This window comes from Ascaphus truei, chromosome 2 (assembly GCF_040206685.1).
Source record: "Ascaphus truei isolate aAscTru1 chromosome 2, aAscTru1.hap1, whole genome shotgun sequence".
NCBI classification, from domain to species: Eukaryota; Metazoa; Chordata; class Amphibia; order Anura; family Ascaphidae; genus Ascaphus; species Ascaphus truei.
The window spans coordinates 429,586,233-429,608,438 of NC_134484.1; the positions used below are offsets into that span (position 1 = coordinate 429,586,233).

General features: G+C 41.1%; 1 protein-coding gene across 10 annotated transcripts in view; it reads right to left on the reverse strand.

The window, feature by feature from the left end:
- Window positions 1–21,573, reverse strand: part of PARD3 (par-3 family cell polarity regulator) — a 609,688-nt gene extending 588,115 nt beyond the window's left edge. For 5 of the 10 annotated variants that reach the window (XM_075587739.1, XM_075587740.1, XM_075587743.1 and 2 more), the window contains exon 1: window positions 21,399–21,572. In XM_075587739.1, coding sequence (XP_075443854.1) covers window positions 21,399–21,518 — 120 coding nt within the window. In that variant the 5' untranslated portion in view covers window positions 21,519–21,572. Of the gene's footprint in view, window positions 1–21,398 lie in introns of all 10 variants that reach the window. The other 5 variants (XM_075587742.1, XM_075587741.1, XM_075587744.1 and 2 more) reach the window with 3 other exon arrangements.
- Window positions 21,574–22,206: the final 633 nt, after the last annotated feature.

The window sequence follows — 22,206 nt, forward strand, 5'->3', positions numbered from 1 at the left end:
AATGTTCGACTTGGGAACGTCAGATTTGGGGAAAGATTACATATGTCTCAGCTGGAGATATTCCAAATAACGATCTTGAGAAATAGAAAATATTTCTCTCAGTTCCGCAAATTCCATAACCTTATCTTTGTGAAGTAAATCTTTGACCAAGGTCAGCCCTTTGACTTGTCAATGTCTAAAGGCAACGCCTAGTATATACACGGTAGAAAATCTGGGATCTGGAAAATATTAGCTAACCTTGAAGGAGTAGAGGAGAGGTTGAACTTTAGCCTCGATTTCCTCCATATTTTCAGGATAAAATTAATACTGTAGTTGGAGCATTTGGTATGAAATTAGGGTTGTCTTCTTTATGGCATCTTAGAAAGGCCGGAAGAGTCAAAAGGATGGCTATGGGTGTTTTCGATATCTACCCAACCTTTAATACCTTTGTCTAAATGCCAAGATGGAATCTGTCTCAGATGTGTGGCTGTGTAATATCTGAGGTCAGGAACAGCCAGACCTCCCCCCCCCCTCCAGTTTTGCAGACAGTAGTACCGATCTGGAAACTCAGGGACGTCTATCTTTCTAAATGAACGGGAAAAAAATCTATTTTGTAAATCTTTTAATAAATTGATGGGGATGGATATTGGTAGGGTTTGGAAGTAGTATAACATTTTAGGTGAAATATTCATTTTAAATTGAGCAGATATGACCCAGCCATGAGATTTGGTCAGATATTCCAGATATTAAGATCTTTTTTGATCTTGGAGAAGAGTGCTGGATAATTTGTCAAATAAGGTGTTGTGATCTCTAATCAAGTTGATACCCAAATATTTACGACATGATTCCTTTCATTTATAGAAATTTGGATTGGAGCAAATTTAGCTGGTCAGAAAGTATAGAAATGCTAAGAGCTTCAGATTTAAGAGAGTTAATTTTGTAGCCGGATAATAATAATTTGTGGAGGCAAGTGAGAGATCAAGGGTTCTGTAAGGGTCACAATCACGTCTTCTGCAAAAAGAGACAGATTATGGTTTTGCCGATGAATCTGGATTCCTTTTATGTCAGGATTGTGTCTTATTGTGCAGGCTAATGGTTTGATAGTGGGGGCAAAAAGGGGCGAGAGTGGACATCCCTGCCTGGTCCCAGTCAGGAAGGGACTTGCAAACCCAAATTCGTCTAGGGTTTTATTTAGGAATGACCAGCTAATTCTATTAAATATCTTTTCAGCAACTAGGCCAAGGATGAGCATTTTGATTTTTATTTCTTTTACATTCACACAATTGATCGATTTTCCTAGTGTTATCTGGGGTTTGTCTACCTTTGATGAAATCTACCTGGTCCAGATAGACGATTTTCCAGAATCTTGCTTAAAAAAAATTTTTGGTCTGAATTGAGGAGTGAAATTGGCCTGTAACTTTTGCATCGGATAGGTCCTTCCCTTCTTTGGGGATAACCGTGATCAATGCTTTGGACATTTGGGTTGGAATTTCTTCTTCTAAAAATGAATTGAACAATTTGAGCAAATGTGCTTTAAGTAGGCCTCTGAATTATTTGTAGTATACATTGGTAAAACCATCAGGGCCTGGGGGTTTTGGCTGGTTTAAAATTTTTATTACCTTATCTATTTCTTTTAGAGATGTTTTTGTTTTTAGTTGGGTTAGTTCCTGGTTTGAGATTTTTGCGAGGTTACAGCTCACCAGAAAGTCCCAGGTTGTTTCTACTATATTAAGAGAGTCAACATTATTCTTATATAGGTTTGAGTAGTTATGGAATTGCTTAGATATTTGTGAGGGATATGATATTTTACCATCCTTATTTTTAGGGGCCAGGATATTCGAGTGATTCTTAATATTTTTAAACTTGCTCACAAGTAAACTATCGGGTTTGTTTCCGTTATCATAAGGAGTTGCTTTATCCATTTGATGGCTCTTGCAACATCCCCTAGTTGAATTTCTCAAGCTGCTGTTAATCTCTGGAGACCTTTTCTTTTAAGGAGTCGTTTTGTGGCTTTTTTTAAATTTTGGTTTCTAGGTCAAGTGTGGTTTGCAATTTCTGCTTTTTCCTATGTGAGGCAAGTGATATCAAGGAACCTCTAATACAGGCTTTGTGTGCCTCCCAAAAGGAAATAGAGACGGTACTGGTATTAAGTAGAAAATAATCTTTGAGGTCGGAAAGAGTTCTTAGTAGACTTCTGGGTAGTTGAGCAGAGATCAATTTGGATTGGGGCATGGTCATACCAGGTGATTGGACCAATATCAGGGGCTGAAATGGAAGGAACCAGATCTGGGCGAATTAAACAGTAAATTCTGGAGTATGGGGGAGGGGGGGGGGGAGGGGGGAGGGGTTGAGTAAAACAAAAAATCCATTTGTCCTTGGTGTTGTGCCCTCCAAATGTCAGTCGAAGGGAAACTTTTGATTAGAAAGTCAAGTTTTTTTGTTTTTTTTTAGATAACTGCACGTGAAGTTCAAGGGAACCAGTCCCAAAGTCATGGCTCAATCACACCATAACCTAAGTGTGTTGATATACATAAAAGGAACTCACCCATCAGGGTAATGAGCTATTATCAGAGCTTCGTGAGACTGGGTATAACCTCCTGCCAGTAAATAGTGCAAAGATGTCTATGAGATGGTGACAGACCTATATATATGCCATAATGGTCATGACAACCCACTCAATAAAACAATCTGCATATATAACGTGACATTTGGAGTAAGCAGGTAAGTACTCACAATAAAGCAGCTCATCCCAGGGTGATGCGTGCGTCAATGCCAGGAAGTTATGTGAGGTAGATGTCCCATGGGGTCCAAAAACGGAGCACAGCCAAATCAGAGAGTGGGGCCACAAACCAGTAAAAACGATAAAATATATTTATTGAATAACAAATGAGGGGTGCAGGGTAACTGACGCGTTTCAGGAACAAGTCCCTTTGTCAGAGTTAATCCTCTAAAACTCTTTGACAAAGGGATTTGTTCCCGAAACGAGTCAGAGTTACCCTGCACCCCTCATTTGTTATTCAATAAATATATTTTAACGTTTTTTGCTGGTTTGTGGCCCCACTCTCTGATTTGGCTGTGCTCCGTTTTTGGACCCCATGGGACATCTACCTAATTTTGTTTAGATAAAATGTAAGGTCTTGAGGACTTGGGCTGGGCCAGGGTGTGATGATTTATCTATATCAGGGTTGAGGACTAAATTAAAATCTCTCCCGAGTATCACTGATTTGGGGTTCAAATTGGACAGACGGGAAAACATTTACTGGTGGAAATCTTCTTGTTTATCGTTCGGGGCATACTTAGTAGTGAATGTGAGATCTTCGCCAGCCAGGGAACCTGTGATGATATATCTGCCATCAACATCTAAAATCAACTTTATCGAGCCTGATCGGAATGTCTTTTAAAAAGGAATAGCTACGCCAGCTTTTTTTGGCTGGCCCAAAAGCAAAAGAAACATTTAGGGAAAGATTTGTTAAATATTGCTGGGGTCACTTTCCGAAATGAGTTTCATGGAGAAATATTATATCACCCCGTGACCGCTTCAGTCCACAAACAGCGAGACAGCGTTTTCTGTTTGTGTTGAGGCCTTTTGCATTTATTGAAATAATTTTCAATGTTGAGAATGGTTGGGTACTCATTTTACAGTTCGAGGGGTTTGGATCTTTTAAGGATTCACATTGGGGGACAATGTTGTAGCCCGGCCTGTTTATGGTTTGAGTCCGTGTTGTAATTCTCTCCTTGGAGTAGTTTTAAGAGGGGCAAAGTAGGAGGCTTGGGTGATGAGGGAGGAAACTGTGGGTACGTGAAAGGGGTGACCACTGATGGTGGTCTAACAATTAACCATGACTGTCTAGAGGATCGGCAGTCACAAGGGATGGCTAACTCCATTGGGGGCATGACTCTCCAAAACAAGGGAATGCCACCGCAGCCTACCCCAAGACCAAGCCACTTAAATTAGTTAGCTGATTCACGAGTTCTTTGGTGCTCAAATCAGCGGTGTGTCGGCGCGTTCTGTTTTGTGGTCGCGGGTCCCGGGAGCTGCATTCTCCGCCAGCCATTCCTCGCGGGGCCGCGTATGCGCCCTTAGGGAACCAATACATGAAAAATCTAATTCTAAAAAACAAAAAAGGATTGCCACCATTTCAATTCAGATTTACTACAAATATATATAGTGCTCAAATCAAGCAACTTGTACACTCCCTATTCACAGGAGTACAAGTCCTTGCATCGATCAATAATTATACTCTAAAGGTTTGCTGCTGTGAGCTTTGAATACATCCTTCACAGGGAATCTAGTTTCATTTTGCCCACCACATCAGACTTTAATGGAACAGTTCTGACAAAGGGATTATTTTTATTTATTTGGGGGGGAAGGGAGGGAAGGTTAAGCATTGATTGGATGTAGGGGGTCGCCAACGCTGAGCCATGTTAATGTCGGTTCCAGGGACATTCGGCTCTAAGATCCTCCCTTCCAAAGACACCCCTTCTACTATCCTGTCTAGGGTGAATCTGGAGGGTTAAAACTACCACATGACGAGGGCCAATAGGAAGCCACATCCTTATCAGTTGAGGCTTATTAGTTGGCTGCCAGCCTGACACGGGAGCTGTAAATCTAAACGAGAAAACAAAAACATTCTCATCAAAGTCCTTTTTGAAGTGAGGAACTAAAAGAATTAGTGGTACATCACCTACTACGTTTATTTAAAAGTAGCAATCTAGTCTAGGATTTACTTGTTAACATGTCAATACGTAAGTATAGATAAAGGATAAAGTATCTGTTGTCTAAATTTAGCATAGGTTGAAAAAAGACTTACGTCCATCAAGTTCAACCTCATCTACTATGTAACATGCCTGAGCCAGGGAATCCTCTGCAGCTTATCGGTCATCCGGCGACTCCCTGATTCCAAAGATTTGTACGTTCTGAGAGAGTTTGACAGTGGTAAAAATAAATACATACAAACATGGCAGTAGAATATAAAAATGGCTGCCGGGGTCACCAATAGAAAGCAGTAACGCCAGCTTTTGTATAGGCCCTCTGAGCAAGCCCAGACCTAAGCGGCGACAGATTTACAAGGTTGCCCCATGGCCCTCGGTGCACCCTGGACTCGCCGTTCCTTAACAGGGTTTAGGTAAAAATAAGTTATAGCTGGGGATTGCCGCTTTAAAAAAAACTCAGAGACAACATTTCTTGTGAAAGAAAAAAATTACACGACCTTTCGAGATCGGCAGAAGAGGCTAAAAAGGCCAATAGGATATTTCACTAGATATCAAGCAATACCAACAATATTCAATATACTGAAAAACATGATCATTGTTGAGGCTATAGAACAGATCTTATAAAGGTGTGATCTTATTACATAAAGTAGTAACCGCGCTGGTGGAATGTTCCAATGTTGGCAGAAAGTTCACGGATAAAAATGTGAGCATTCCGCGCGGATTAATCACATCAGGTGCTCAGGTGGCGGAGGAGCAAAACAACCTTGCATGAGACCTTCTATGCCACAGACAGGGAACATTACGGGATGATTTGACATTTGGGCCTAAAAGACTGCAATGCAATTGCTTGAAGCTGTCAGCTCTGATAATGCAAAGAGCAGGAGGAGAGAAGCTCTCCCTCTAAAAATCACTCCAACATCTAATAAGACCAGATTCAACAGAACAGTTGCTGAAGCTCTGGTTTGAGTATGGTGCAAAGTTGCCAACAGATTTCTGGTGCCATGCTCCCCTCACTCACTAGCAAGGAGCAGGAGGAACAAATCAGTCCACACAGCACAGACCCCTTTGCCTGAGTACCAACACACATGAATTCAGGTCTAACCACTTAGATGCAATGTGTTGCAGGCCCATCTGGCAGCCAGAGGCTTAAATTGTGTAAAAACCAAGAATGGACACTATGCGGAAGGGTCGAGTGTTAAACTGCTATGCAGCAGGTGTGAGGAGGAAGAGGGTGAACTGGGGAGCGAATGTCGTGCGTGGGGGGTGGGGAGTACCGGATTTGTTCAGTGGAGGTGTATTATTATTCATCCTATAATGGAAATAATCCTCTTAGAACAATGTCCTGCTCAAGGATTATTACTTCATTATAGGCTTATCAGGAGGGCAATATTTAAAAGCTGCTTCCCAATTGGTCAATTTTACTTTTGGCATCTTTCCAAACTTTGAGCAGTGAATCTATTTTTAAGTTTGGCACACACAGCTGTTTAATCTAGCAGTGGGAAGGGGCGACCTTAGGAATGTGGGTGCTTTCCAAGCGAGCTTCGCCTCAAGCTTTTAACTCTTCCACCATGGGCATTAATTGCCAGGTAATGTATTGTCCTTTGGCCATTTATTGGTCAACCCTCACTGTGCACTAGCATTTCAGGTCAGCTGATCCTACTATTGCTATTTTTTCATTGGTCACTCAGCTAAACTCATTCGGTTATCCCAATCATTACTCGGATTGGATAGTAAGGATTCATGCAAAGTATTACTCTAATAAAGGGATGTAATTTTCAGAGAAGAGATCAATCTCTTTCCAGTAGAGAAGCCACAATTAACTAAAATAGTACATAAATTATCCTAGCTTAAGAACTGAGAAGTCAAAACATACTGTACATTACCGACCAGAGGATCAAACAAGTCTGACATATGTGAATTAGATAAAAGTTAGAGTATAATTTGCCATCATTACAATATGACAACGTACTTGATTTTATGGTTATGTATGAGTCACTAATTTCTACCACTTAGAAACACAGAAATTAGAGATTAGAGATTTCCACGCTACCTCACATCTTGTGCAACATCCAGTTGTACTTTAACAATTGATCATGTACAGCATGAAAAATTAGGTTATTAAATACATTAACCTTGTAAAAGGTACATTTATGTGGGACCAAAAAAATGCTAGTGGATAAGCCATAATTCATCAATACCTCAACTGTGTGCCACTTCTACGAAGTTATTATGAAGATTTAAGTGGGAACCACATTTTTCTGTTTTTTCATTGTTTGGGAGTGCTGGTACAGATTTTATATTAAATACTCAAAAACAGATTTTATAGCTGCGACTATAACCAATGTAGGTTACTAGAATATACATTTCCTGCTTATCAAGAGAATTGTACGTGAGAACCTGAAAAGTGTTGTCAGATTGTGTGAAAATTCTGCCATGCAGTCTCCAAGTGGAAAGAAAAAAAAAACCCTATATGAAGCAAACATTTGTAACATTTTCCTATACACCCTGAACATTTTATTTAACTATAGGAAACAGCTGTAAGAGACCGTTGCCAATGTCCACTTCAAATAACAAATGTTATCACATACACAAAATAGATCAAAACTAAAATGACATGATCACAGAGTGAGCAGATATACTGAACGTAAACACCTTAACCACTATTGTAGCTAGATCAAAACTTGATGAGTGCCATTATATATTGTGTGCCATGTGCTGTGCTATAATCATTGTGGACAGTGAGAATAACAGTGTACAGTATTGCTGGCCACAGCCAACAGAAAAGCTCTGGTGTTTGAAGGTTCTAAATGCCATGCACCCCCACCCCCAAAAAATAAATAAATACATTTGTCGAGCAACCCCCGATGCCACAAAGAATTGGATGGTAAGCCAGCAGCCATCTGTTCCTAACCAAGGTTTTATTTTCTGTCATATTGGCAGATATTCATCAGTTTTACAGTTTCATTGACCACAGCTATATATTAATTTAGCCCATTATTTTTTTATAATAGAAACACCACGATTGTTACTAGTACTGAACCTAAATGTCTTTAGGTGCATGTCGAAAAATTGAATAGAAATCAAATTAAAGAAAAATTATATATATAATATTTTTGTATTATTATATATAATATATATATATAATATATATATATTATTATTATTATTATTAAGAGTAGGAGGAGACTTGAATCATTACTGCACATAAATTTGCTGCACTGAACATGGCAGTTTGTTTTTAAGATCATTCCAAAGCAAATGTCTTACTACTGGAACTGCACAAAAATGCAGGTACTGAGAAGGTGCTTAAAAACATGATTTCTCCAACTGGAGGTTTGTCCATCATCACTACTAACCAGCAACAAAATGCTTCATTGGGAAAGACAAACGTACTCGCTTGTGTCTTTCTAAACCAGTTCCACTACAGTGGGAAATAATACAACAGGATGGCATCCAAGCATGTTATTTCTGGGACTGTGTTAGCTCAACACAATTCAGCTCAACCTGTGAGAGAAGAAACAATGCATTCGGCAGGGTGAGAATCCGCCGCACGGAAACACAGGCGAACACAGAAACATGCATCCCAAGGCAGTCTCTGAATTCACCAGCAGAATCTCTCATCCAAACCTACTGTACAGTAAATATCCACTTATACTAAAACTAAGAGTTTAATGTAAATGTCCAGTATACAGAGAGGCAAGAAAAGCAGATCCTCAAGCCATAGCCTAATCTGTTTAATAACAAGACAAATGCCATTTCTGCTTTTGAGAAAGGCCTGAAGTCTATTGGCAATAAATTAGTTTATTGAGCAAATCCGTGGAGCCCTGATTTTCTTCCCTTCGTTATACCCTGGATTGATACACAGAATCCTGAACCAGGAGCACCGGTAGTTGTATCCCCTTTTTTCTGATTATAATAGTGTGCAGCAATTTATCATTCTTCTAGTAAGAATAAAACAAAACCTATGAAATTATTTCATTTGAACAGCCTAGATGTCAGACCAAAATGATGTAAAAATAAAACAATGCACCACTTGTACTTTAGCATGAAAAACAAGCAAGTAGAAGTTATTTTGCTCAACACTTGTTGGAGGGCACAAATTCTAGATTTGCCACTTTGATTCAATGCCAGGATGGAACAAAAGCTGCACAAAAGAAAAATGTTAGTTTTATCCCTCAAAATAAAACGGCCTTCCTTAAACAAAGGTTTCTTTATAACCAAGTCATTCTTTTCACTCTTAAAAAAAAGAAGAAAAAAAACCATAAGGGGCCTCAAACGGTTTAAAAAAAAAAAAAAAATGCCAACAGCAGGATTATAATAAAAATTACAAACATAAATCACCCCAAATATTTGAATGTAACTTTTTGTGCCACAATGTGTAGCAGCAAAGCACCAGTCATATTGTTTGCCAGGCCTTTCAATGACCTCTATAGTTCATATGGGAGTCTCAATTATTTGTTCCACTGTCCTGAACAGAGGAGGATGTCCTTCTCTTCCACTCAGATGAGCACAAAAAAGGTGCAGTCTGACATCACAGGCAAAACAAAAGGTATTAGTGTAATTGGCTTCCACCTAATCACCATTACTATTGTGTCTCTAGTGTTTAGCTTTATTGAATCTTCTAATGACATTTCCAACGTCTGATCTGAGCTTTGCAATGTGCTCCTTTAGCTCCTGTAAAGAAAAGGATAATGACATGATGGCTTCTTCATGGTTCCATAACTCTTCAACTATAGGGGCACTTTAAACAGGAAGTTAAGTAACCTGTTTCTTTTCCGTAGCTGAAGGGCTTGGGACAAAGGTGGGAATCGCTGACCTAGTCTCCTAGTTGATTAGCAATAGCTTTGTCCTTTAGAAAAGTTGGTTATGATTACGGTTTCGTTTTTGGATACATAAAACGTGCGTCTATGAGAAAGCTTGTCCATCCCTAAGCATGCGACGATGCGCCCCTCTAAAATGAACCTTCAGTATTCATTTCATGTGAAACTTACGAATACCCCTGCAGTGTCCAAAGCTTATGCACAACACTACCCTTGAACAACTAATATGTTGGTCTATAAAAATTTTTTTTTAAAGTATGAGAATAAATGAAGTACTTTATCTTACTAACTTTTTGTGACCGATAAGGCAGGGGAGCGCAAACTTTCTGCTGCGCCCCCCTGTCTTCCCTGCCTCAATGCTCGCCCACCCTCTTTATCTTAGACCTGCGTCAAATGACGCTGCGGGGTTAAACGTTTATAACAATGCACCTTTAATGTGTCCAGGAAAACACTAACACTAGTCCATGCCTTTCCAACAGCAGGCCACAGCCTGCATTTCAGGGCAGTGTACAACAGTCTTGAACACATCAAAAAACACATCAAAATAGAGTGTGCCCTGATTGGCACTATAGCAGTTTAATGAATAACCCAGAGTTTCCACGCGATTGAGTCTTTATAAAAAGATGTTAAACCATGTTGTTGGTCTCGAGTTTAAAGACTTATTACCATAAGTAGATCAATGACAAAGCTCGTCATATACTCCCTTTGCTAGTAGATTAGCGCATCAGATACCAATGCCCATTATCGACTATGGGGACATAGTACACGGCTCAGCACCCCAAACCCACCTTAGCAAACTTGATACCCTCTACAATGAGAAATAAGCTATATACGGTGTTAACGCCATGCATCTTCTACCCAATGAGTGGCCAACCTCCAGTCCTCAAGAACAGGTTTAAAGGATATCCAAGCTTCAGCTCAGGTGGCTCAATTAGTGGATATCCTTAAAATTCAATCAGTTGGTGGCCCTGGAGGACTGGAGTTGCCCACCCGTGGTCTACCCTTTTTGGAGAACAAATATTGTTTCAAACTCTTGCTTATCTTCTGCTGGATGCTTTACTTGGAAAATGTAGAGGGAGGAGAGAAAAAAAGACGCGTTAGAGATGTATATTCTATTATAATAGTATCTAAATGGGACCCTATAGTGTTTGCCCCTCATTGTGACATCATACACAAGCACTAAACAGAACAGGGAAGTGTTTGTTATTCTTGGCAGCTGGGAAAGTCATTAAAAACAAAATCCAAGAGGCCTATACAAGATGGCATTCTGAACAGAAAACTGGTAAGAATTTCAAGAAAAAGGACATGCAGCACAGGTTAGCCACTGTTTAATAATAATAATAATAATAATAAACAATAATATACATGTATGAACAGGCAAATCATTTTCTGAAGGTATGAAGTGAGCATGAAAAATTCTGTATGCAAAAAATATTTACCAACAAATACTAGTCACAAGAAGGTGCATCATAGTGCAGACAGGAGATTTCACGGTCATAAAAAAACAGTGAAAAGCACGATGTAAATCTATGCAAAACAACTTGGCTTGTTAGAGTTGTGTATTTAGATAGAAAAATCATAGCTGAATTAATAGTTTATTAACTATTTCTACATAGCTACCCCTCGGAATAATTAGATTAGGATACAGCAGCTCATACAAAATGTTACATCAGAAGGTTAATAGCGACAATTTATACTGTGTATACGCACATATCCTTTTGTCCCAGATATAAAAGCACACCATAATACACAAAGGAAATGTTCGAGTGGAGTACTCCAAAATCCTATACATCAGTAGCAGCAAGCATTCAATTTATTATATAATTTAGCATTCAATTATATATTGTTTGTTCCTGTTCTGCACGATATTTGTTTTATTTACTCAGTTTTGTTAGAAACTGTGTGTGTGTGTGTGTGTGTGTGTGTGTGTGTGTGTGTGTGTGTGTGTGTGTGTGTGTGTGTGTGTGTGTGTGTGTGTGTGTGTGTGTGTGTGTGTATTACACAATTTTGTCAGGGGCAGAAATCTACTATATATTTCTGAAAGTGTCCTATGTGTCCGGGTCTGTATGTGTCTCCCTGTGTCCCTCCCTGTGTCCCTAGCGGCAATCTCATTGGCTCCCTTGGCCCGCCCCCGCACACCTCTCATTGGCCGGACACACACATACACACACACAGAGATACACACACACACACGGAGACACACACAGGCAGGACACTGAGACACACAGACAGGACACACATATACAGACAGGACACACACACACACACAAAGATACACACACACACACACACATACACAAAGATACACACACACACACTGAGATACACAGACAGGACACAGATAGACAGGACACACACACACACTCCCCCTCCCTCTGTCCGTCCCCCCGTCCCCCATCACGTGCGCCGCCTTGCACCGGCTCCAGACGGAGGGGAAGCGCGGCCCTCCTACCCCAGCCGCTCCCTTACCTCCCCGGCGCTACCTCCCACTCAGGTAAGTCACTGCGCGTCCCGCCTCAGCCTCAGGTAAGTCACAGCACTGCCAGTAACTCTCCTATTTCAGGCGCGGAGCCTCGCGCCTCAGGCCCACACAGGCCCCGCACAGGCCCCACACAGGAACACACAGGGCGCTTCCTGCCGCCGCCTGCACACGCCTCACTCAGCCGGACAGCACATCGGGGGAAAGCGGGCGCCGGGGGGGGGGGAGCGCGAGGAACGGGGGGCGGGGGCGAGTCACGGGGAACGGGGGGCGAGTCACGGGGAACGAGGGAGCGACCACCCGCCGAACCAGCGGGGGGACGGACGCCCGGAGGGGGGGGGGGGCATGCACATACATAAATTATGACAACCGCCACCCGCCGCCTCACACCCTAGCAGGATACACTCCTCACATTTTTACATCTGTTATGTCACCAAAATATACATTGTACTGTGGTGTGTTTACAATAAACCATTTTTAAACATCGTATTACATTTTATTCCATCTTTCTTTTCAACATTATTATCCAACCTTTACAACAAATAGTCATCTATTGTTCCACGATTTATAAATAATACTACCTATTACGCATTTACATCCCGAGCAACGCCGGGTCTCTCAGCTAGTATACAATAAATATTCCAGTGCATTGGGCAAAAAGTGTTTTGTTGAATTTTTTTTTTTTTTTTTTTTAAACAAAACACCTTTTGCCCAATGCACTGGAATTTTTATTGTATATTTCAGCCCCTGACAAAATTGTGTAATACACACACATAGTTTCTAACAAAACGGAGTAAATATAACAAATATCGTGCAGAACAGGAACAAACAATATATTCAGTGGGAGGGGAATAGTTGCTTTGTGTACAGCCAGGAGCTTGCTCCGTATCACAACAGGAAAGGATTGCTGGACTTCTAGTATCTGGCTTTTGGTGGAAAAATAGTAGCCACAAAAAGACACTGCAGTTCCCCACTGTGGCAGAGCAGAGGATTGGCTGTCTCACCGCTCCAATGTTCAAATAGGGCTGTATATGCTGCCCTCCTCCTAACACAAGAACGCCATGTAGGATGGCATAGGAAGAGAAAGCCAAGTTCCTAACCAAATACATGTAGTACTGTATTTGGAAATACTGACAAGATGCAACCAATGTGTTACACATCTCAGTGGCAAGTTCAAGTCTACCCCCCACAAAAAAAATAAAGGAAATATAAAGGATCAGCTAACTCAAACAGGTCCCAAAAATTAGTGATGAAATGTACTGGGAGGTAGATGATGGTAACTTGCTTTCAAAGGCAGATTTTTAGGACATGGAAAATAAACTTAAGTTAAATGAGAAGAAAAAGGTAAACATCATAATGCTATAGAAGTATAATATACAAAACAAACTAATAAACTTTACATAAAAAGTAACCAGCTGTTAAATACTCTGTTGGTCTTCATGCCAGTAGTAGCCTGACTAGAAAGGTTATTCTGACTACACACCCCACTGTTACATTCAGAACAGTAGAAGGATTAAGATCTATTTTTTTTTACCAACCACCACTTGTTAGGAAAAAATAAATAAGAAATTACAAGGCTGTGTTGTTTTATTAAAAAAAAACAAAAAAAAAAACCCTCATGTGAACTCCTTTGCTGTCAGTAGGACCTGCTCCACACCCCTCCAGATCAGACTACCCACAAATATATGTTTCATATTTATAAATGGTTTAGGTGTATGAAAAAACACAATAGTGGCAGGTTTCACAATTGGGGGATGAAGATGAAGGCAAAGTATAGGCAGCTAGTACTACAGAGAAGTGGGTCGCACAATTCTCATTTCATAACAAAAGCAGGAGACGTGTTAAAATAACAAAACATTTAAACAGCCATTATTATTTTTACTAATAGGCTCTGAACAGAAATCAAGCATCTTATGAAACCAACATGTTTACCATTCCCCCAATACTCATCTACGTGCGGTAACAAGTTATATTAAAGCAGCAGCCCAAGCTGCCGTTTTTATTTTTTTCCTTTAATATGTGCATCAATACAACCCACACAATAAGTAATTCGCTAAATTGCCGATCGATTGGCGAAGATTCGGCTGAAGGGTTCACTAAATGACTGCAGAGACGTATTCTGTTTCAGAAGAGGAAGGGGATGTGACTTTGTAAATGGTTTATAATGTAACAAGCCTTTTTTTGTTTCTATAGTATAGATTGAATTAAATTTTTAGAGATGTTTAACAAAATGCTACAAGTATTTTCTCATAGTACAGAAATGATTAATTATATATAAAAAAAAAACACACACAAAAAAAACACATGTAGGATATTGCTTGGTCGGCAACTTTAAGCTCTTTGCTGCCTCTGGCAGCAAACACACACGTCAGCTGTTTTACAACTAAATCCTAAATTGCAATCCCTGGTGACCTACCAAGGAAGTGTTAATCCTTAAGGGGCACACTTGTGAAAAAAATTAAATTCTATGTAGTCCTTCAAACCTCTGTGCTGCATCGTTTGATCTGGCAAATCAATGCAAATAACCAATATTTTTATCATTCATACAAATCACTGGGCAAACATTGCAAAATGATAGGCTCAGCGAGCACCGATCTGCTCTATCCCAGCAACACTCAGAATGGAACATTCGGTAACGGCCGTCCCACTGCGCCCAAGTCTCACCCCCTGGGCGTTTTTCCACAGAGGGACCCTCCACCGTTGGCCACTCTACCAAAAGTAAGTTTTAGGGCATGGGGTTAGTTTAAGGGGTTTTTAGTTAGTTTAAGGGGTCACTTTAGCAGCCGGTGGCAACAGATACTGGCGGCGAGGTCACTTGCAACAAAAACACAGGCACAAATTTGGTTGCGGTGAAACGGCCGCAACCAAAATGTCCTAGACCAAGCAAGACTCATCTAAAGAGTAAACCTACAGTGCTCCTATTTAAAAAAAAAAAAAAAAAGTAAGACGTGTGGCCAATTTTATTTCACACTTTTTTATTGAATAGAAAGTAGGGGGTCTCCCAGAGTTAAACCTCGTTAATTTCAGCACCGGGAAACCCTACTTTTTTCCGATGCCACCAGTAAAGACCCTGCAGGGCAAACAAAATGGAGCTGTAGAGCTCCCACATCATGCAATCCAGTCGTAGCGGCACCTGTATTATATATAAAAAAAACAATAAAAATAAAAAAATCTCGCTGCTGGGACTGCCCCTTTAATATGTCACAGTATGGTAAAATTCTGTTCTAACAACTTTTTGGTTTATTTGAAACAGGCAATTGTTACATTTCCCACTGGATATCTATACAATACTTGTGTTCTCTCTTTTGATTGATAAACACTTCTACTTCAGCGCATATTTTACTGGCCAATTGTTAAAACTGTAAGCCTTCATGGTCACATCAACACATACCTGAAGATGGAATATATGCTGTGCTGAATTACACAAGAATTTCAATGTTTTACCAGGAAAAAATTTCACTGCTTTTTTACTTATGTCCTGGGCCACATTTCAGAGGGAAATACATAGCTGATATGTAAAATAAGTATTCAAGTCTAAAAACTTTAAAGCTTCAGTTCAAGAAAAAAAAATAATAATACATTGTCATTCAATATGTGCATCAATACAATCTGCACACTGAAAATCGATTGCTTTGCTCAGGGTTATTTAAATTCAAAGCAAAGCATTGTGGGCAATGTAGTCCAGCAATATCATGTGACTGGGCAGTTACTAGATACAATTGGTGCACTGCTAGAGAGGGGGCCGGGCTCAAGAGCCAGAGCCTGTCAGAAGGGGAAGGGGCTTTCACTTTGGAAATGCTTCCTATATAAACAAAAATGCTTCCTGCATTAGAAACACAAAGACAGTTTTTAAACATGTAACCCTTTTTGTTTGTTCTGTATCCCATTCCCCACTTTCCTTAATGAAAATTCAAATAAAAAACAAATTTACAAAAAAAAAAAAGTCTTTAGAAATTGTTGTTTTTAACTGCTACAAGTATTTTCCCATAGTATAGAAATGATTTAAAAAAAATAAACACATGTAGGATATTGCTTGAACTGCAGCTTTAAGTAGCTCTTTTCTAATGGTTAACAAATTACCTGTTGGTAGGTTGTTACTTTTGTTAACAGTCTTAAAAATCAGATGAAAAAAAATAAAAATAAAAAAATAAAAATAATCTTTTGAATAATCATTTTAAGATGACCCCTAATGCCACCCATGTGTAGCGTTTTTGAAACCTCTACAATGTAAACCATCTTAGATTTAGTGCAAATTATTAGGCATAAGTGGCCTAGTTACTATAACTCGACCATATGTGCTGCAGTGTGTGGAATCTCGCCTCGCAGACCCCGACAGCAGATGTCGAGTGGCTAGCATTTGGACTTCATCTAATCTTTGTACAGTTACCAATAATTATCAGGTTCACAGTTCTAATCCCTTCATTGCACTGCAATATGCTGCTAGCCACACAAGGCACCGAAAGGGTTAAGCGAAACCTAATTGAGCCGCCCACATGCACCAATGGATTAACATGCTTTTCAGTGAAAAAGCAATTCAAAATGAGATGCATGGTTGTATCAACAAAAGGAATACTGCTGTTAGTCTTAAGAGGTTTTGCATATAGTTATAGTTAAATATCCAAGATACATTTAAGCACAATTAAGACTATTGTATAAGTGACAGATGAAAAATGCTGTTAGTGCTCTATATGTAATCCCAAGAAGGATATAGAGGGATCTAAGTAGCATTGTAAGACCACAAAAGGAGTTTAAACAATGCACGTATTTTTTTTTACATACTCAAAGACAGTTGTTTTCAACCCTCAGGGAACCCCACACAACCCATGTTTTGAGAACAGTCAACCAATACCTCATATACTTGCAAACAAAATACAATCTATTAATTCATTGTTTCTCCCTAAAATCTATTGAAAATTCATGCTGCAAAGCTTCAGTAACATGGGGGGGGGGGGGGGGGAGGTGCTAGGAACAAATTTCAACAACTTAATTAAATTAAGCACAATGGAGTCAGAGCACAATTCACGCCCAAATATCTGCCATTTCCTTTAATGGCAGTTAAAGCTTATTAGGGAGCAATATCGCAGATAGCGATTTGATAACTTGCGGACAATATTGTTAGGAAAAGGGAAATGAGAATCAGAAATGACAAGAGGTTTGTGTACAAAGGCTAATAATTTGGACAGCAAATGTCTCTGGGCCTAACTAAATGCATGTTTACAAAAGAGGAGACCTAGGGTAAAGCTGCTGTCCTACATTCAACCAAGACAAAATAATCCCAGGGGTAGGTTTAAACCAACTGTTGCCAACGCCACTCCTCAAGGACCACCAACAGGTCTGGTTCAGGATATCCCTGCTTCAGCACAGATAGTGCAGTCTTCGACTGAGCCACGTGCTGAACACCTGATCTGTTGTTGGCCCCTGGAGGACTGGAGTTGGCTACCCCAGGTTTAAACCTTATACCAAAAGAAAAAAAAAAAAAAAACAGTTTTCCGGGACCACGCCCCCATATTAACGCTCGGGCTAGTGATCTCGTGGGCACAAATGGCCCCCAGTGATGCCAACAGGGACGGTGTACCCTCCACTCCTATTTTCATAGAGCTAACCAGTCAGAAGAACTCATTCTCCCACTAGTGAACTAGCAAGAAAAAATAAATAAAGGTCCCATAAAAGGCAAATGGTTTAATCTTAGCACGCATACCGTAAAGATTTAAAATGCACAAGTAGTTTTGGAAATGTTTGTGAGCAATGTAAACGGAATCTTGCAAGTAAGTTTAGTTCCTTTGCACCTTTTGTTCGTGTTCCCGCATACCAAGCCTTCCATCTCCTCTCAAATGTGGTTCTCAACCCACTGTGCATATATCCGATTACATTATTATTAAAGGAGCAAATAGGTTAAACAATAAGCACCTTCCTCAGTCTCTGCTGCAAAAGAAAATACTTAAGTCATTTTTTTTTTTTAAAGCATAAATCACAGATTTATCGCCTTCATTCTATAAATCACAATACGTTTACTTTGCCATGTGGTAATGTACTTTTAAAGGCACTAGTCTTTAATGCGATATACCCATCACCCTGAGCACCATCTGCCGGTCTTCAGGAACCAAATATGATATTTGAAGGACTTGTGAATCCTGTATATGTTGTACTATGCGCATCGCAGTTTGCGTTTCACCAGTAAGAAACTGCGAAAGCAAAAAGGATGCGGATGCTGCAACTGCACATATAATACCAACAAGAAATAAATATTACCCGAAATAGCATGCCACCTAAAGTAGTTCCTCAGTAACAGCAGAACTGAGAAGCAACACGATTAGTTTAGATTGCAAAAAAGAAATGGAGATGTAAACCAGCAAGATTCAGGAAGTGTAAAAATACAATTAATAAAGTAAATCATAACTCCGATGCTTAGACAGATAAGCAGTGTGGTGCAGAGAAGAATCGTAACGAGGGGACATCAAAAAACACCCCAGTGGTCACGGCTGCACGTGTGCTGGAGCGTCTGGCAGGGCGAGTACCCGTTTCAATCAGTGGAGAGCAGGAAATCCGACGAGAGGGGGGGCGTGGCGGGGGCACGGCCATGACATCAAGCGAATGGTTCATCCTCATTGGCTAAACCAACACGCCAAAAGACGAAAATGTTGTCTTTTGGCCAAGGTGGTCACGCATCGCGCCTTGTTGTGCGTCCACGCACACACGCCGACTGGGGCCTGCCCCAAAGAGGGCTGTGCTCTGGTATGTGGACGGCACACCGTAGCATGTAGTAGTGGCCACTGGGGACCTGGCCTTAGATGGGTTGGAGTGGGTAAGGACCCAAATCAGCACAAGGAAAGTACACGCACAAACTAAAAGCTAAATACTGCATAGGCTGGGCACGTTACATTTAAATATACCAAATCCAGAGAACATACCCCAGCAATGGGTTTACACATCATTACCACACCAGCCAGAAGAAATGAGCTACTGACGATAGGGAGTATCTGTAAGAGAAGGCCCACCCAAATTCCCGTGGCTTGCCGCACCACTGAATGGCTACACGTTCACCCCCAACACAGCCTTTACAAGAAACACACACAAAAAAAAACACATTTGCTATATCTCACTCCCAGATTACACTTAAGAGTTGTTCTCTTGGTCACGAGCGACATAAGCTCACCATTAGGAGTGTGCAAATTCGTTTAATACCTTGTATAAAAATAAAAAAAACAGCAGTGTCAATAAGGATCTGTGTTTCGGAGCAACTAAAAAGTTGCATCTTGTGTGGATAAGATCATTTTCTCTGCTGAAAGTATGGATGATATTTAGCAGCATGGTCATTCCACCTCCTGATCTATAATACCCTGAAGCGCACCAGTACAGTAGCTTCAAAACACAACACAACATAGGAGGTGTTTTAGTAACCTGTCTCTGTTCGTGGTAAAGGCGTTACAACAATCTTCTTCCCTTTTCATGATTTCAGCTCAAGAGCTGTCACCTGTATTTCTGACATTTGGACTAAGTCTTCCAGTGATCATCTCCCACCCCCTCACCCAACTTCTAGCACATGTACACTCCTCCCCATGACTAATACCACCGAGAAACAGTCACCCTTCCATACAGCTCCTATTAATTACTTTGGAAATTATTACCATTAAATTCATTCAAATATATTTTTTTCCAGCAGAAGGTGTGCACTCACAGCAATCATTTTAAAATGTATGCTCCCTACCACCACAAAACGGTTATCCTTCCTGGGTCAGGCCTTATATCACTCAATTTGTACAACATTCACAGTAAGCATTCTAGTGATGCCTACATAGTGACAAATACACAAGAAGCGGTCTTAAATACAACTATGAAGAAAATGTATTGCAGAATTAATTAACATCAGCCCTGACATGACTGAGGACCCTCTTGTGAATTATTGGGAACCGTGTGAATATATTGACAAAATGCCTCCATTCCCAGCTCAAATGTAATGTACATTCAAACTGAGCAAATGAAAAATTAGTTCAAGAGAACTGCAACATTTTAGGGATCTCTTTAGAAATGTTAACTGCAAAAGCTTCCCATACACACACACACACACACACACACACACACACACACACACACAAGACAGAGAGTGAGAAAACAATATGCACAGCAGTACAGTATTGCTTGACCTGAGGAAGAGAAATAACTCTTAAAAGCCTGTCCTAAAATATAAAATTGATAGTGCAAAGTATCACACAATACTGAAATATGCATTTATTTTGCACCCTCATAACTGGACTAACATGGCTACTTCTATTTCACTCACAAACTGACAGAAAGTCAGGGCAGAGCTGTTAACCATTATAACACCCCCAGAAAGGTAATTTCCATGTAAACCTTGGCTGTCAGACCTGGTAACATTCAAAGCATCTGACAGGCATGTAAACCTACATTTGTGATCATCTGCAAAAGCGCTTGAGATAGGTGTCAACAGCCTCAACCAGAACAAGGGATCTTTTCTAAATCACCTGGGATCTCTGGAAAGTTTTCCCAGAGTTCACTTCCCACCCACTATCCCTCATCCAAAAGGCTAAACTAGTATACAAATGTAGCTTGATTGTGTACATTTAAAATGGTCTATGTACATTTATACACATAGTGCATATGAATGCTGTAATGTACAGTGGTCACCTACAATAATTTTATCGTATCATTTTATGTTTTAAAATAATATTTTCTACATGGTTCCTAAAGCAATACCAAAGCAAAAAGGAGGCAGAGTAAGTCTGAATGTCTCAATGCTATCAGTATGAGGAAGACCTGCATGTCGCTTTGATAATGAACAAATCTTTACATAATGTGCAGACACGCGCTATTCAGCGCTACTGTAACAGCGCTCACTTATTTGCAGCCCTGACTATGTATAATGTTATTTATATAGCACTATTATACACAGCGCTGTACAAAATTACTATACAAGGTAAGTAAATGACAATGGGGAGAAGCCCGACAGGTAAATTACAATATAACGCGAAGGGAGGCCCTGTCCCAAAGAGTTTATAATCTATGGTATATCCCCTATATTTACAGGCACCGCAGAAGTGCAGGTTATACAGTTTCCACGCACAACTGATGACTTTCCCAATCCAACTCTCCGTCATATTAAAAGCTCCCCTGACTTTAAAGACAATTTATTTACCCGCCCTCCCTGGCAAAAGTTCCCAGCGCAAGTCCATGAGGGATGAGGAGAGCCACATTATAATGGCACAGGTGGGACCCCCTCTCAGCGCACAGAGTGGGATGCTCGGGGGGGGGGGGGAAGGGACAGGGTCCACGGGAGAGACCACCCCGCACACAGAGGGGAGCCCTGCGGCCTGAGCTCCTCTGTACCCCGCCTGGATCAGCAGCCTGCTCGGGACACACCTCCGCTCTCTCTCCCTCCCGGGGTCACTCACCTTGGCTATGGCCTTCCTGTACCTGGTCAGCGCCTGCTGGATGAGGCTGGAAACTTTCAGGTTGCCGTCCCCGCAGGGCACCACCACCCGGGTCCTGCCGAAGCACACGGTCACCTTCATCCTGCCTCCCCCCCCGGGGAGTTCGCAGACCCCCGCCTCACTCTCCGGGGCCCCCCGCCCCCGATCTCCCCCCCGCGCCCCCTGTGTCACAGCGTTAATCCAGTGTCACTCTTTTCCCTCCTCGTCCCTCCGGTGTTTGCGGGGCCTGCAGCCACCTCCTCTTCCCCCCTCCTCCTCCGCCGCCGGGATTGTCTGACCGCCACTAGCAAACCCAACCCCTGCAAGCACGGCGCGATCTTAGCCAATCAGCACTCGCCTTGTTTGACCGACGCGTAACTCAACCTATCACGTTGTCACATGGAGTTGTACGGCCCGCCCTCCGCTCCCGAACGCGTCTCTTGATTGGTCCGTTGGCGATGGACTAATCAGATTCGTTGGGCTTGCTCAAATTGTCCGCGCGGAGGTAAACAAGGGAGGGCTGAGTGATATTAACCACTTCACTGCCACAGGGGTCTTCCATGCGCTGCCTTGTATGGCTGCATGAGGCTTTGTCATCTCTCACTGATAAAAAAAAAATTTGGGGGGGGGTGGCCTGTAATTAGTATGGCAGAAATTATTAAGTACTTTAATCAATCTGGCACAGGAGAGGTTAATGTTGGTTACAAATGGTCTTAAAAATACAAGACTTGTTTCACGGCAGGACGCGCCGCTGCCCAGGCCTGGGTGTATGTGCTGAGCTAGGGATAAG